Genomic DNA, 17,146 nt, shown 5'->3' on the forward strand with positions numbered 1-17,146 from the left:
GCTGACCCAGACTCAGAAAAGGAAATGAAAGAAAGGAAAAGCATCTGGGGATTGAATGTTCAAGAAACTCCTGTCTAAGATAGTTCTGGGCAAATTCATTCCTCTTATTAAATGTGCTTCTGCTGTAAGCTACTATTGTTCCTTCAGTTGGTGGTGGTGGTAGAGGAAGAGAGAAGAGAGGTCCTCTCCTCATTTTGCTGCTGAAAGGCTAAGGAATAGAAATTTTGTGATAAGGGAAGAGTTTAAAAAGAGAGACAGATGGAACCATTTCCACTAGCTCTTATAGACTGTGGTTCAGAGAGGTTCCTTTAATGGATTTATCCCCCAGACTCTCAGTTAGCAATCTTTAATGCAGCCTTAGTCACTAGGGACCAATCAGAGGATCTTGGTGTCCTCCCAGTGAAGCCCATGCCTCTCAGTCTGTCCACATTCTATAATTTCATCAAGTGGATTGAGGTATCCATTATATTGCTTAGGGATTCTCCTGATCATTACTCCATGCTCCAAGTATATAGAAATATACTTCTTTAGATTTTATTAGTTATGAAAAAATGTCCATTTATTAACTTCGCTTATCTCTTTGGAAGTCTTGTACACATCAGGAATGAATAAATGTGTTGCAATGGGAATGACCTCACGTCACTGAGTTAACCTCTGAGAAAATAATATTTTTTCCATTTTAGTTCCCATTTGGAAATCCTCTTTTACCCACCTGAATCCAATTTAGGTGGCTCAATGGATAGAATTCTGGGCCTGGAGTCAGAAAAACCTGAGTTCAAATCTAAACTCAGGAACTTACTAGCTATGGGACCTTGGACAAATCCCTTAACCTCTGTCTGCCTCAGTTTCTTCAATTGTAAAATAGTGATAATGTTAGCATGTACTCCCAGGGTTGTTGTGAGGATAAAATGAGATAATAGTTGTAAAGCATTTAGCACAATGACTGGCACATAGTAGGTACCTAATAAATGTTTGTTTCCTTCCTTCCTTCCAAGAGTGTTTGGAAGGAAGATGACTTAGAGACCTTAGTTCCTGAAGATGACTTAGAGACCTTGATTTTCTCTCTCTCTCTCTCTTTTTTTTGGGGGGGGAGCAGGGCAATGAGGGTTAAGTGACTTGCCCAGGGTCATATGGCTAGTACGTGTCAAGTGTCTGAGGCCAGATTTGAACTCAGGTCCTCCTGAATCCAGGGCTGGTGCTCTATCCACTGTGCCACCTAGCTGCCCCCGACCTTGATTCTCAATATCCTCTTTTTTGGTTTGAGGACTTCTGTGTTCTATTACCAAATATTTTCCCAGGTACTTGGCTGATATTCCTCTTAAAAAGGAGCTATGTTCTGGGGAAACAGCTCAGTACCCTTCCCAGTCATTGAGGTAACAGCAATTCATGATTGCTAACACACACACACACACACACACACACACACACACACACACCAATCAGTTTCCCACAGCATAAATGTAAGACTTTTCAAATGTTATTATCACAGCTTAGAGGTAGAAGGGAATTTAGAGGTCATTTTACCTAACCTCACCCTTCCACACCCTCCCTCCCCCGATGCTGACACCCATTTTATAGGAGAGGAAACTGAAGCCCATAGATATGAAATAATTTGCCTAAGGTAGTGACAGAGAAGGAATCTGAACCCAGGCCCTTTTATTCCATATCCATTGTGCTTTACAATGCTATCTCCTCTTTTAGAGGACATAAAACTTCAAGGCATTCTTGTCCTGTTGGTAAACATCACGTTTGCAGTTAATTTATGTAATCTAGATTTAAAACCACAGCAGGTTGTTTATCCCACCTTTTCTTATGAGCAGAAATAAACACTGCCCTCAGGATGGTGAACACATATTTTAAATATTACAATAATAACCAGCAGTTTTTTCTTTACGGACTCTTACCCGTGTTCATAAAATTAGAGTTGTTGTTGTCAAGCATTTCCTACCACTATTTATAGTGTTCACAACAATGAGTTCTTTATTCTTAAGGAATTTAACTGTTTTCAAGAACCTACAAATACAAATAATTGCTATGAAACCTACAAACCATTCTTATCTGTTCAGTAGGGCAAGTCTCCTAAGGGTCTCTACTAGGTAAGACTTCATAAGCTGAGTATGACTAAGAAGTACTTGTATGTAATAAAGCTGCAGTTCTTGCAGAAGGATATCAAAATGCATAGTTTTGCACATAACAGCCTTTCCCGAAAGCATGACTTAGTTTGGCCATTATGTGTCCTAATTCTGTTTGTATGAAAGATTCAACTTTTTTTTCTGATGTATTTAGTATTCACATTTAATTTTGCATTATTGAAGAACAGAAATTGTAGATTTTCAGAGTTAAATGGGGCTTTATTGATAATTTATTCCAACTGATGAGTAAAAAAAAAGCCCAGAGAGATTAAATTGCTTCCTTAGTGTTCTACGGCAAATCTAGGACTAGATCCCAGGTGTTCTGGCTCTAGTATGTTTTCCCACTACCATATCCTGCCTCTTTAGATTCTTTTGTCCTTTTGATCTTTTGATATTCATGGTCTCTTTAATGTGGTTCTAGTCTCCACTGGTGGCAGATAGCAATCTATTTGTCTTCTCTTTCTTTGTAATTCTTGCCCATTTTATGTTTCCAGAAGGGGCAGCTAGGTGGTGAAGTAGATAGAGTGGAGGGTTTGCTTGAAGTAAGATTCATTTTCCTAAATTCAAATCTGGCCTCAGATACTTACTAGCTATGTGACCCTGGACAAATCACTTAACCCTGTTTGCCTCAGTTTCCTCATCTGTCAAATGAATTGGAGAAATAAATGGCAAACCACTCCAGTATCTGCCAGAAAACCCCAAATAGGGTCATGAAGAATTTGACATGACTGAACAACAACAATTTTTCCCCCCAGAAATCCTTTGTAGAGATGGTCTCTCCAACATGCTGTTGGTATTCCTCTAGGTATTTCGATATTTCCTGGGTACTAGTGAAATACTTATTTTGTTTATATGTTATTCCTTGTTCTCCTTGAAGAATTGACCCACCTTCTTTTCTAATCACACTTGCCCTTGATGATGCTTTTTATGACTTTTTTTTACATACAAGCAATCATTAATGATCAGCTATCACCCACTTACAGCTACCACCCATCTTTCCATTGTCTTCAAGGTTACTTACAATTTTGATTATTCTGAGATCATATTGGTCCATGATTCATATCTATACAGAATCACCAAGAGAACATTCCTGTTAAATAAATATGTATTAACCATAATGAGAAGTTTGGAATTAGTAAAAATGGTGCACAATTTCCCAAATGTGGTATGTTCTATTCAATGCTGACCCCACTTCATTGTCTATCTTGAGTGTCTACAACCAAGATTTATGTGCTAAGGCACTGTCAGTAGACCACCACTCAGCTATCTGTCATAACTTGGGCCATATGCATTGAGTAGATATGGGTCTAGAGTAAGAAAAATCTGAGTTCAAATCTGACCTCAGACACTTACTAGCTATGTGACCCACTTAAATTCTACCTGCCTCAGTCTTCCTGTCTTTAAAATGGGGATGATAATAGTAATCTCCCAGGGTTGTTATGATGATAAATAAGAATATTTGTGAAGTTCTTTGCAAATCTTAGAGTGCTATATATTTATTCTTTATTCTCCTAGGTTATCTGATTTTTTTGGGGGGGGGGCAATAAGGATTAAGTGACTTGCCCAGGGTCACACAGCTAGTAAGTGTCAAGTGTCTGAGGCTGGATTTGAACTCAGGTCCTCCTGAATCCAGGGCTGGTGCTTTATCCACAGTGCCACCTAGCTGCCACCTAGCTGCTCCCTACCTGATTGATCTTTTTTTTTGTGTAGCCATGGTTCTTATTGAGACAGCTATACAATGTTCCTGGATTTGATGTAAGCAATCTGTATTGATGCTGACAGGAGTATCTGGAGAACATTGTCCATTAAAAGGATCCCTCTTCTATTTTGACCCAGTCTAGGATATTTCCTAAGACACTGGGAATTACCTTTGGTTTTGTGCCTTGGTTGAGCACCTATGGAGGGGCTATAAGAAGACATGGACAAAAATCACATAGACTTGGTGGGTTACAATTTGCATCATTGGAGGGTATACTTTGCATTGTTAAAAAAGGCATCTGTTGAAGTAGTAGGATATTGATCTATCAGTTCATTCATAGCTTGAGAAAAGAGGCAAAACTTTCAACAAAACATTTCAAATAATAATAGCAGATAATTCCTAGAAGTGACGTGCTGGGTCCTTTAAAAACTTCCTTTCATTGATTTTTCAATATTTTCTCTTTAACTTCTCATCTAATGAGTTTGAACCTTAAAAATTCTATCCAAACACTCTTTTTCCCTCCCCAAAGATTTTAATCATTTTTGGGGGTATACACTCTGAAATCAAACTATACATTGTAATATAGTCATCTAATGCCTATCATAAGTGTTAGGAATTTATTCTCTCTGTTCAGGAAACCATCTTTATATATACCATTTAAGTGAAATCATAAGCCAATCAAAAAAATTACCATTTACATTGAAATGTTTCATTTTATTATATTTACATATTCAAATGTTTTAAAAATCCTGGGCTTTCCCTACACCCTTCCCATATCTTAAGATATAAGATATATATAAGAGGGTCACTTGATGAACTCTAAATTCCTTCTCAGGCATCTAGGTGGCATGGTGGAAAGAGCCCTGGGCATGAAGTTAGGAAGACTCATCTTCCCGAGTTCAAATCGGACCTCTGACACTTACTAGCTGTGTGACCCTGGGCAAGTCACTTAACCCTCTGTACCTTAGTTTCTTCATCTATAAAATGAGCTGGAGAAGGAAATGGCAAACCACTCTAGTATCGTTGCCAAGAAAATCCCAAATAGGGTCATGAAGACTTGAACACAACTGAATAATGCTTTTAAATCCCATGATTCAATTATATATAAACACATTTTTACTTTGCTTTTCAATTATTTCATTTACTTGAGAAATATAAAATGATTCAGTGCTTAGAATGTTGTACCTGGAGTCACAGGATCATAGATTTGGAGCTGAAAGAGTCCTTAGAGGCCATCAAATCCAAGTGTCTCACTCTATAGACAAGGAACACAGAAGTTAGAAGAATTGAGTTACAATATTTTCTCCGACAGTAGCTGGTGCCCATTTGCAAATAAATATCGTTTTTTGTTTGCTTGTTTTGGCAGGGCAATGAGGGTTAAGTGACTTGCCCAGGGTCACAAAACTAGTAAGTGTCAATTGTCTGAGGCCAGATTTGAACTCAGGTCCTCCTGAATCCAGGGTGGGTGCTTTTCTACTGCACCACCTAGCTGCCCCTGCAAATAAATATCTTAACCTCTCTGAATCTATATTCTCCATCTGTATAATGAGGGTGATAATATTTACTTAAAAGGTCTACTGTGAGGCTCAAATGAAATAATTTTTCTTTCTTTCAAAGTCAAACTATTGGGTTTCAGATGGAGGAGTACCAGTACTTACCATCTGGGTCCTGTCACCACTGGGTTCTCTGGGGTCTACTATTTGCCCCTCTGCCACTGTGACTTCTAGACCCCGACACACACTCCATAGCACTTGTTGATGCATTGTTAGGGTCCCTGGGCTTTACCTTCCCCACCTCTTTCTATCTGCCCAGCAGCTGACTTCCCTTATCTTTGACAATTAGAATGTGAGCTTCTTGAGAACAAGGTCTGTCTCACTTTTTCCTCTTTGTATTCTAAGGCCTTAGTACAGTGTTTGGCACATACTCAGCCTTTAATAAATGCTTTATCATTCATTTGTTCATGAGTGGCTCTATAAAACTAGCAGTATTTTAGCATTCTTCCTAAGGAGTTTTAAAATTTAGGGTGCTTAAGTTTAATATCATAATCCCAGCATGTTGTTGATTAGTATAATTACTGTATTAAATCATCTCAATGGTATATGGGAGCCTTGATTCCCCAGTCTGCTGTCCTTCTCAGTCACTACCACAAATGCCTACATAATGGGGAGTAAAGACTCATTTATATGCTGGTAATGTCTGTGAACTTTTATGGAATGAGGATGTGGAGGGAGAATGTCTAGCCTAGCTAAATCTCCCTTACACTGCGGATAAAAGCCTTGGGTGAATGTGGAGGAGTAGAAGAGATTCGAATCAGGCTACAGAAAATACTTGCCTCTCGGGGCTTAGGGAATATGCATTCCCATCATGGACAAAAGAGAGAACAGGATAAAGCTATACATCTCAAGAAAGAAACAGCCATTATTGTCTTCAGTTCATATTCTCTAATCCTGAAGGGTAGAACCACTGTGTCGTAATGAGGTTGGCTATAAATAGCTTTGGACTGACATGCTGGTAGTTCTGTTACAACAAACACATGAAGGTGTCATCCTTTGAAAATTCAATATCTGTATACATTCTTCCCAGCCTACTCCCCTCTCTGGTGGTTAGCTGTGCCGCAAGATGCCTTTCCGGGAATTTGTTGCAGGATCATTATTTTCCTGTGGCCAATCTCTCAACGTTTTTTCTCTCATAGGCAAATATCAACATCCCAATGGGAGCCTTTCGGCCAGGAGCAGGACAGCCTCCCAAAAGAAAAGAATTCACTCCTGAAACAGATGAGGTAAGGGAAAGTGAAGAAAAGCATGGGCTGAGATGCTTTTTTGTGGGCTCCATCTCTTCCCACTAGAGGGGAGCAGAGGCTAGGAATTTGGCTATGAGCAGCTCATTCTGAGTCTGGGAGAGAATGACTGTCTGAGAGAACAATCTAGTCTGGAGACAGCTCCTCCATCTATCTCCTCAGTATATTCAGTGAAATGGATCCCCCCCCCCCCCCCCCCCCGCCCCCAGCTTAATTAGTTTTGAGGCTATTTTCCCCTGCAATTGTATTTCAACTTAGTTCAATGCTTTGTATGACAAAAGGATTTCCTAAATATGTGTTGACTGATTTGTGGGCTGGTTTCTGGAAGAGGGGAGTAATGTGAAGAGAGAGTGCAGAGGTGCATTTTGTTTCTTATAATTATACCTAGTCAATTTGCTGCATTTACTCTGGCTTGAAGGTTTGCATTTGTATGAGTGCGATGGACTTAAGGCAACTTTTGAGGTGCACCCAAGTTGAATGGGTGGGCATGTAGTTAGCAAACAAAATTGTGTAGGAGCATTAAAAAACAACCAAAAATTTCTTTTCAAGTGCATTAAGTCAAAAATTTCCTTTCCAAAACCACCACCAATTCCAACAGCCAACACTTTTGCAATGAGCTCTCCCAGATAATCCTCCCTGTGCCTTTTTTTCCCTTCCTCTTCTTCACTAAGAAATTGCTCAGCTAAAATGGAGGCCAGACTATAAAGGCTAATAACGAAGCCAAGATGAAGGTTCTTTGTTTTCTTTTAAATGTTTATTTCTTTCCCTCTGTGTAATATCCCTGATAAACCTGGGGGACTTTGTCTCTAAAGAAATAATAATTTACAAGTTATAGAAGCATTTGCTACAATAAGGCAAGGGAAATGGAATCTAATGGGGCCCATAGGACAGAGCAGATAGGTATTAAACCTTTTTTTCAACATTGTTTTAACTCTTGGACCAAGTGACCAAATACCAAATTTGTGGTTTACAATAAAACTTTATTCTCTGTGTCCAATCTTTTCCCTATGAACATTCTTGAAGTGGCTTTAAGTTCTTATGCCAAAGAGAAATATGCAATTTAGAAGAAGTTGAGGATTTTATTTCCATGGCCAGGAGCCTCTCCTTTCCATTTCCTCCATTTCCAGGCCCAGAGTTCCTAATCTAACTAGACATTTTGAACTGGTATAGAAAGATGGATGGATAGGCCATTTATTACATATTTACTATGTGCCATGTACCATATCAGGTGCTAGGCATGTAAAAATAAAGAATTTATTTCTCAAAGATTTTACATTCTAATATAAGGAGGCAAAACATAAAGGGTAGTTGGGAAGAGCAAAAGGGAGGAGGGTGCCCAGGTCAGGACTAGAATGGAATATTCTTAGCCTAATCTGTTTTTCTGAATGTATCTGTCCCTCTGAGCTACTGCATTGACTCTCATTACTTTGGTGCATCTTACCCCAGAAGCCCAAAAATCTGCCACTAGACAGGGGTGAGTGAGATAGTCCCCCCCATTTCAGGGATCTCTTTGGCTTGGTAGAAAGGAGGTGGGTTAGTTTTCTTTTTTTTTCTTCTTTTTTTTGGTGGAGCAATGAGGGTTAAGTGACTTGCCCAGGGTCACATACCTAGTAAGTGTCAAGTGCCAGATTTGAACTCAGGTCCTCCTGAATCCAGGGCCGGTGCTTTATCCACTTCACCACCTAGCTGCCCCTGGCAAGTCAGTTTTCAATGGCAAATTTCAGTTGTTAAATCCCTCCATGGAACAGTCATTACTGCCATTGTGTAGAAGATGAACTAGAACAGTTTTCATGGGAACAGACTGCTTCACCTTCTAATTTAACTTTGAAAAGGAGAGGCTGATAAAAAGGAGTAAGGATAAGAAGAAACGGGGGAAGCTAGGTGGCACAGTGGATAAAGCACTGGCCCTGGATTCAGGAGGGCCTGCGTTCAAATCCAGCCTCAGAAACTTGACACTTACTAGCTGTGTGACCCTGGGCAAGTCACTTAACCCTCACTGCCCCGCAAAAATAAACAAACAAATAAATAAAAATAAATAAACGGATAAGAAGAAACTAGCCTAAGATAAAGGTCATAATGAAAAGAATGAATACTGGGGTATCAGTTTAAAAGATGGCTCAGTGGGGTGTGACAGATTTGGTTTTCTTGTTAGATTTTCTTGGTAGTTAAAGATTCCAAGAATAACAAGTAGGGCTATACCACACTGGGGCATTGCTAAATTTGGGAACCCTCGGACCTCGGCTGAAAGTCTCTCTCTTTTCATTTACTTGTGAGCAATCTTATGGACATTTCAGTGACCTATTTCTGTGTTGATATCACTCCAGAATCCCTTCAGGTAGTCATGGCAATGCCTTTCTCTAGGGGTTCATTCCTGTGGCCTTTGTTGGCCTGACAACTCTAGAAACCTACACGAAGGGATTTTGGACAATAGAAACAGTGCATTGACACCACACATATGTTCCCAACTCGCTCTACTTTCCTTCCTCTCATTATTGTTTGTGAGAAGGCTTACAATAAAATGCTAATAGAGTAGCCTTCTATGATTCCACAATTCATTTTGATTTTACACAATACCCACCCAGAAATCAGATCATAGTCACAAAGTACAAACAGGGTTAATTATAACAATGAAAACCAAAGATTCAGTCTAGGTCCTTTCTGCTGAGCGCCCACAGTGGACAATGGTGGGGCACCAGGCATTGTTTACATTTGTAATGTACTTTTTTTTTTTGATAAAAGATTTCAAAGCAAACTCTTCCAACACATAGGTACTTAGGTACATAGTGAAAGTGATCTTTTCCTTTAGATGGAAAGGAAGAAGTATTATTATTCTTCTACCATTACACAGAGAGTCACTGGCAGAGAAAGACATAGAATCCTTATTCTTAATGCATTTGGGATTATCCATTATCTAACACTGCTTTGCCTATGACCTATAATCTCTGAGCTTCCTAGAAAGAGCAAAGGGTTGCACGAGGTGGTGGAGGTATGAACATAATCTGGAAGTTTCTTTAGAAACATATATTATATATATAATAGAAATATCTCCCTTTGTTTGCTGCCATGGTTCTGGATTACATCTTAGTAACAAAGTAGCATTTTGCCCTGGAAAAAATAGAGTCAAAGGACCTGGGGTTGTCCCACCCTGTGATGCTTCCAGTGTCACTTTAGGCAAATTATTTACTTTCCTAGAGCCTCAGTATCTTCAGTTGTAAAATTATAAGTTTCCCTTAGATCCAAGGTTAAATGGGGTTGTGAGAGTCAAAATTGGATATATGGAGCATTAAATTCCCCCTTTTAACTTTTCCCTTTTATATATATCTTCCAGACCACTAAGAAAAAGAAGCCTCTGAGCTTTAATCTGTGAGGGATTAGTTTTTATTGCTTGGGAATTAATTAGACAACAAAAGGTGATACCAATTAGGGAAATAGGGAAGTAGAAATACAGATGAATGACATTATATCTAAACTTAGTCTATTTTCCTTTATAAAACTCACTGAATCCCAAACTGCCTGCCAGGCCAAGAATCAGCACACCCAAAGCTGAACACTGACCACGTGTTTCACCACTCTTCTCAACTGCGTGCACCGCCATGGCTAAGTTTATCAGCCAGAGAACTGCCAACTTCTGTTCCTGCCCTTACTTTTAAGTCCGCGTACCGGAAGTTTTTTACCACAGGGTTAAATGAACTTATTTTTTAAAAAAACCCATATTTTTGTAGATTCTTTTTTTTTTCTCAGGGTAACGAGGGTTAAGTAACTTGCCCAGGGTCACACAGCTAGTTAAGTGTCAAGTGTCTGAGGTCATATTTGAACTCAGGTCCTCTTAAATTCAAGGCCAGTGCTTTATCCACTGCACCATCTAGCTGCCCCTAAAAAATATATTTTAATTGTATTTCAATATAATTGGTTTCCTTTATAAGCCTATATATTTCATTTTATGTATTCAAAAACATTATTTTGAGAAAGGATTCAGGGGCCTCACCAGTTTGCCAAAGGCATCCATGACACATAAAAAGGTTAAGCACTCCTCGGATTAGATGGTTCCCTCTAACACTATGAGACATTTAGTTTATTATTGATTATTTTGCCTTTAAAATGATAAGCAGTTGTTTCTGATTAATTTTGTCATGGGTTCGATGAACTTATTGTTCTCAATAAATTGACTGAAATGATTATAAATCAGACCTTGGTTTTGCTCTGCCACTATCCCACAGATATTCTGTCACTTGGTTCTTGATGTAACAATTAATATCTGCCCCCAAACAACTGTCTCATTAGGTATTCGGGGAAGTATTTTGTAAGTAATTGTGATTTTCCCCTGATTTTATCTTTCTCTGATGATTTTGGCACATCCTAAAAGTGGAAAGTTCATTTAATGTCCAATTAAAAGCATCTTCTGGTTTAAAAAACCACTATGCAGACCTAAGCAGTTGCTTTGCATTTCTGGGCTTCTATTTCCCCACATGTAAAGTGCAGAAGGTAACTTTGGGTGAGAGGGAGCAAGTTTCTTGGAAAGAACATTGAATTTGGAATCGGGAGACTTAAACTTGAATTCCACTCAAAATCTTGTCATTTATAAGTTGATGGGCAAGTCACATAATAGTTCTATGCCTCAGTTTCCTCATCTATAACAAAGGTTATTAATATTTGCCATGCCTACTTCACAGGGTTGTGAGAAATGTGGTTCATAAACTTTAAGACATTATCTAAATGTGTTATATTTTTTCCAGAATGAGCCTAAGTATCCTTCACATGGTAGGCATTTAAGAATTTATTGGGGCAGCTAGGTGGCGCAGTGGATAGAGCACCGACCCTGGAGTCAGGAGTACCTGAGTTCAAATTCGGCTTCAGACACTTAACACTTACTAGCTGTGTGACCCTGGGCAACTCACTTAACCCCAATTGCCTCACTAAAATAAAAAAATAATAATAAATTAAAAAGAATTTATTGAGTTGCATTGGATTTTGAGGTCCTTACCAGTTCCGAAAATGTGGGATTCTGCGAATGCTTTATAATGAAAGATTGCACCATGCCATGCTATGAACAGGAACAGCTCCAGAGCTCTAAAGAACGCAAAATACTTTTTCAGCCACTGTGCTCTTTATCGGCTGGGAAACCAATGACTATGGTGACTTTGGGAAGGGAAGTGGAATGTGCCCCCTGGAGCTACATTCCATCCTCTTTGACAGTTGGCAACTCTCATGGTTAGGCCAGCTGCCACAGCTGCAGTAAGGTGGGGTAGGGTAGAGGGAAAGCTTATGTTTCCACTGTCCCAACTTCCAGAGTGCTTTCAGAACACATTTTCCTTTAGAAGTAAAATTGTAAAGAATTGGTTAGGTCTCAGTGGCATCATGGACTTGGTTGGGTACTGTGAGCTTGAATGGGGACCTAATGTTCATTTGTAGCATGGCATCCGTGGTAAAAATGTACTCTAAAGCTCCCCAAAGCAATTTATAAATTGCTGCAAGTTCTCTCTCTTGTCAGGGGGTTCTGTATAGTTGGGTGTTCAAATGTGTCTTAGGTCTGCCATTTATTACGTGCCTTGAGCATGGACAAGTTATTTAAATTGCCTGGTAGAACTGAGACGTAAATGTAGATATAGTCTTTGTATCCAGTGCCCTCTCCTGGTACAGATCAACACCCTTGAATGGCAGAATAGGCAGATGAGAACAATTTGTTCCAGTGACCATGAAGGAAACTGAAGCAGGTACTGTGCTTGGTCAGACATTGAAAACTCCAAGGTCAGCCACTGTGTCCCAGTTCATCACCTGTCATCCTGACTTTTGTTCTGCCACCGGATTTTGATTGCTCTAAGAAGAGAGAGGAGGCTGACAACTTTGTGCAACTTTGCCTCATTCAAATCCAATTCATGCTCAGGTCAAGACATTGCTACATGATGTCACTGGTCCTCTTTGAAAATGAAGGGTGAAAAACTTGGTCAGATCAGATTTGAACTTATGAAGATGAGTCTGCGCCACCTATGAGAGTAGGGCAATTGTTGATTGAAAAGGGATTTGTGGTTTCCCCCTTTAATTTTTTAAACCAAGAAATTCATCCTACCTTCAACTGCCTCTATTTACAAATTAGAAATTAATAAGATAAACACATCTGTTAGTTAAAGTTTGATGAAGAAAGCTTTTAACTGGAAGGGGAGTCAGAGTTTAAAAATACTGTATCAACCAAACTAAATGCCATAGGGAGTTAACAGCTAACTATAGGAAGACTGTGGATATTGTTGTTTAGTCATGTCCGACTTTTTGTGACCCCCCCCCCCCCAATCTGGGCTTTTCTTGGCAAACATACAGAAGGTTTGCCATTTCCTTCTCCAGCTTATTTTTTTTACAGATGAGGAACTGGGGCAAACAGGATTAAGTGATTTTTCCAGGGTTACACAGCTAGTGTCTGAGGCCAGATTTGAACTTAGGAATATGCATCTTTGTGACTTCAGGCCCAGCACTCTATCCACAGTGCCACCTATCTGGCCTATAGGAAGATTAGTAGTAGAGATATCTGGTATTCTCAGGTGACAAAATCCAAGAAAAGAATCAACAATAAAATCCATCATACATGTCTATAACTGAATGTACAATGTATGAATAATAAGCAAGAACTAGAGATCCCTAACATAAAGAGGCAAATTTTGTACTTCTAGGTATTACCAAAACTTGAGGGAGATAGACCACAGGTGTGCTGGAGCCAGCTTGAACCATTTTGAGAAGACTGATTGGCTCTCTGTTCCCCTTACTGTTAAGCCCCAGAATTTGGTCCCGTGATAGCTAGAACAGAAGTACAAAACATTTCCTTCGAACATCTTGGGCAAGTTCTTCACCAGCTCTGTCCTTAGAATGAGTGGGCTTAAATTTAGCTTTGATCCTACCAGATTTAAAATGGGCATATCTCCTAACCACAGGCAGGGTTCAGAAACTCATTCTTTGGGGAATTGATCATGGAATATCTGGTCTCTAAACCCAGAATGATCCCTGTTCCCAGTTCTTCTGGTGGCTTAATCTCCTGACCTTTAGAAATATACAAGGAAATAGCCATCTCTAACCTTCTTCATTTAAAAACAATAAGAATAGACACAAAAAAGACAAAAGCAAGCACTCTCAATTCCATACCAGCTACTAGTGAGAGAGGGCCTGAAGTCCTTCCTCACCCAAAGGCATTCAGCAGTTCTCCACTTTCTCCAGTGTTACAAATTCTAGGAATAGCCCCTAGTAAGAGAATTGCTCTTACTGATGAGGGTCCTTTAAACTGCCTTTTAAATTTAGATCAGCTGCATAGCCAATCTAAGAGGCTTTCATTATGTCTAGAAGACTAGGAACACACAAAATAAATACATTTTCCAAAAGCCATGTGGGGATGGCATCAGCCAAACCTTCTATACATGCTCGGGCTCTTTTGAGTTGATCAGTTCCTCATCACACCTTCATGATACTTTGATTCTTCAAAAAGTGGAGGAAGCAACAAGGGGACCTGCTGTTCTGAACTTTATTTTGACTAACAGAGGAAATGGTTGTTGAAATAAATGATGGGGGGGCAGCTAGGTGGTTCAGTGGATAAAGCACCAGTCCTGGATTCAGGAGGACCTGAGTTCAAATCCAGCCTCAGACACTTGACACTTACTAGATGTGTATCCCTGGTCAAGTAACTTAACCCTCATTGCCCCTGCAGAGAGAGAGAGATAGAGAGAGATGGAGAGAGAGAGAGAGAGAGAGATATGATGGAAACATTGGAGAAAAGTGATTACTTCATGTTAGAATTTATGTTGAGGGAGAGAGAAGCTGAGAATAATCTGACATTCACCCTGGATATTGGGAAAGCAAATTTCAAAGACTTAAAAAAGGGGGTTAGATTTCATAGATGAAGTCAGCTCAAGAAGCATGGGAAGCTCTCAAGAATGAATCATTTTTAAAGAAATCATTTCATTCTGAACTTATTGAACACCAAATAAAACAATCACTTTCATATACAAAATTGAGCCAGAAAAAAGATTGTACATGAAAACATAAATCTCTTTCATGCAGTTTGCCTTATTAAAGAATATAGTAAATCCAAAATAGAATTTTCAAAGATATCCTCCTTTTCTGTGCTCTTTTGTATATTTGAAAAAGCTTCAATAGCCTTCTTGTTTTCTTTTTTCTTGTTGATGACTCTGTAGCAAGTTCTCCTCTCCTCTCCAGTCCCTTCAACTGAAAAAAAGGAAAGAAAAGTAAACCAGAGTCCTGTAACAAATATGAATAGTCCAGCAAAATAGATTTCCATATTGACTGTGTCCAAAAATGTATCTTATTCTTCAGCTTGAGTCCATCACCTCTTTAATAGTGTGATGTTTAAAATCTATATTGTGTGATCGCCTTAAATTAGAAGCTTCAGCACCAGTCTTTGGTCATTAAACATTTATTAAAGCATACAGATATTTACAAGGAGTTCAGAAAGTTAAGAAAAAGAAGTCCTACCTAGCCTAGAGTTCCAGCCTGGTTAGCTTCTTCCTCAAGTCCTCCTCCAAGAGCCTGCTTTAATCAGGAACTCTCTCGCAAGCTGATTATGGAAGCTTTTTATAGGTCTGGAACAGAGGCAGTCCTTACACACTGCTTCAAGCTGATTGGTTGGTGTCATCCAAATCCATTGGTTCTGAAGGCGTTCTCAAGTTGAGTTCACAGTCTAGCTTATGAGAACAATACCTTCTTAAGGGATAGCCAGGTGTGATTACAATCCAGTTAACTTGAAGTAGGCTAATCAGCAGTCAATCATTCTCACTTGATTCAATCAGTCTAGATTAATCTCTAGGTGGGTCTTTGAGTATCTGCTAAATCCCATTATTTCATCACAATAGGAAGGAAGTAACATGTTTTATCACTGGTTCTCTAGAGTCATCATTTGTTATTTCATTAACTAGAGTTTAAGGAATAAAGGTCAAAAGGCACAAAGGAAAAAAAAATCCATTGAGGGGAAAAAAGAGGATCTGTGTAAAGAGACTGATCTGGTTGGATACCAATGACTTGATCAGTTTGGGGTTGAAAGACAAGTACTGGAGATAGAAACAAGGGCAAGTAATGGAAGATGAATTTAAAGAATGTTAGCATCCAGTAAAGCTAGATTAGAAAGGACAGAACAAAATGGATAGTTAAGTATTTAAATCCAAGATAAATAAACATATAGTAAGAGAATACTGGGGCAGCTAGGTGGCACAGTGGATAAAGCACTGGCCCTGGATTCAGGAGGACCGGAATCCAAATCTGGCCTCAGACACTTGACCCTTACTAGCTTTATGACCCTGGACAAGTCACTTAACCCTTATTGGCCCTCATTGGAAAGAAAGAAAGAAAGAAAGGAAGGAAGGAAGGAAGGAAGGAAGGAAGGAAGGAAGGAAGGAAGGAAGGAAGGAAGGAAGGAAGGAAGGAAGGAAGGAAGATAGAAAAGAGAATACCAAGCTTCTCTCAATGAATTTAAGTCATCAGGCTCAGGTGAAATATATCCCAGGGTGCTGAACCAGCAAATGTGATAGCTGATGTGCTATCAGAAATCTCTGAAAGATCATAGAGAATGAGAGAGATATCAATTTGGAGAGGGAAAATGTCCCAGCTTTCAAAAGGAAGAGAATGGCATTTATAGACTATAGTTCAATCAGTCAATCCATCAATAAATATTTATTGACACCACTGTGTGTCAGGAACTGTTGTTAAGTGCTGGGTCAATGAGTTTAGCTTCAAGTCCTGGAAAAATTTTAGGATATGTTATTAATTGTGTAGTTTATGAACATACACAAGGGGGAATGGTGCTTGAGAAGTTTAAGAACAGATCATGTCAGACCAGCTTCATTGTATTTTTCTTAAGGATTATTATACTGGCAGATCAGAGGAACGTTATAGATAGAATTTACTTTGATTTTAGCACAGTATTCAACAGACACAGGTGGATATAGAACAGGTTAAATGGCTACCCAAATAAGAGCCATTAATAGGTTCACACTGAGGTGAGTATCTTGTGGAGTACTTAAGGTATTTGTCCTTGGCCTCATACTGTCCAGCAATTTTATCAGTGTTACAGATGAAGTCTTACATAGCATACAGATGACACAAAGCTGGTAGGTAAAGAAAGATCTGGGGATCTCAGTGGACCACGTTCAGAAGGTTCATAGGATTATAGCCAGCATATTGAGAGTACTCAAGGCCATGACACTGAAAAAATTGCTGATATTTAGCTAGGAGAAAATATGACTTCAAGTACTTGAAAAGTTGTCTTGTGGAAGAGAGGTCATACTTATTCTTTGTTGTTCAGTCATTTCAGTCATTTCTGACTCTTCACGACTGCATTTGGGATTTTCTTGGCAAAGACACTGGAGTGGTTTTGCCATTTCCTTTTCCAGCTCATTTTACGGATGAGGAATCTGAAGGAAACAGGGTTGAGTGACTTGCCCTGGGTCACACAGCTTGTAGGTATCTGAGGCCAGATTTGAACTGAAGAAGATGAGTTTTCTTGACTCCAGGCCTGCTACTCTATCCACTGTGCCA

At 39.3% G+C, this 17,146-nt stretch overlaps 1 protein-coding gene across 2 annotated transcripts in view; it reads left to right on the forward strand.

Moving 5' to 3' along the window:
- Nucleotides 1-17,146, forward strand: part of SMPX (small muscle protein X-linked) — a 101,631-nt gene that overhangs the window by 25,389 nt on the left and 59,096 nt on the right. For both annotated transcript variants that reach the window (XM_043995678.1, XM_043995677.1), the window contains exon 3: nt 6,524-6,610. In XM_043995678.1, the coding sequence (XP_043851613.1) occupies nt 6,524-6,610 (87 nt within the window). The remainder of the gene's footprint in view (nt 1-6,523; nt 6,611-17,146) is intronic.

The sequence above is a fragment of the Dromiciops gliroides genome, chromosome 3, assembly GCF_019393635.1.
Source record: "Dromiciops gliroides isolate mDroGli1 chromosome 3, mDroGli1.pri, whole genome shotgun sequence".
NCBI lineage: Eukaryota > Metazoa > Chordata > Mammalia > Microbiotheria > Microbiotheriidae > Dromiciops > Dromiciops gliroides.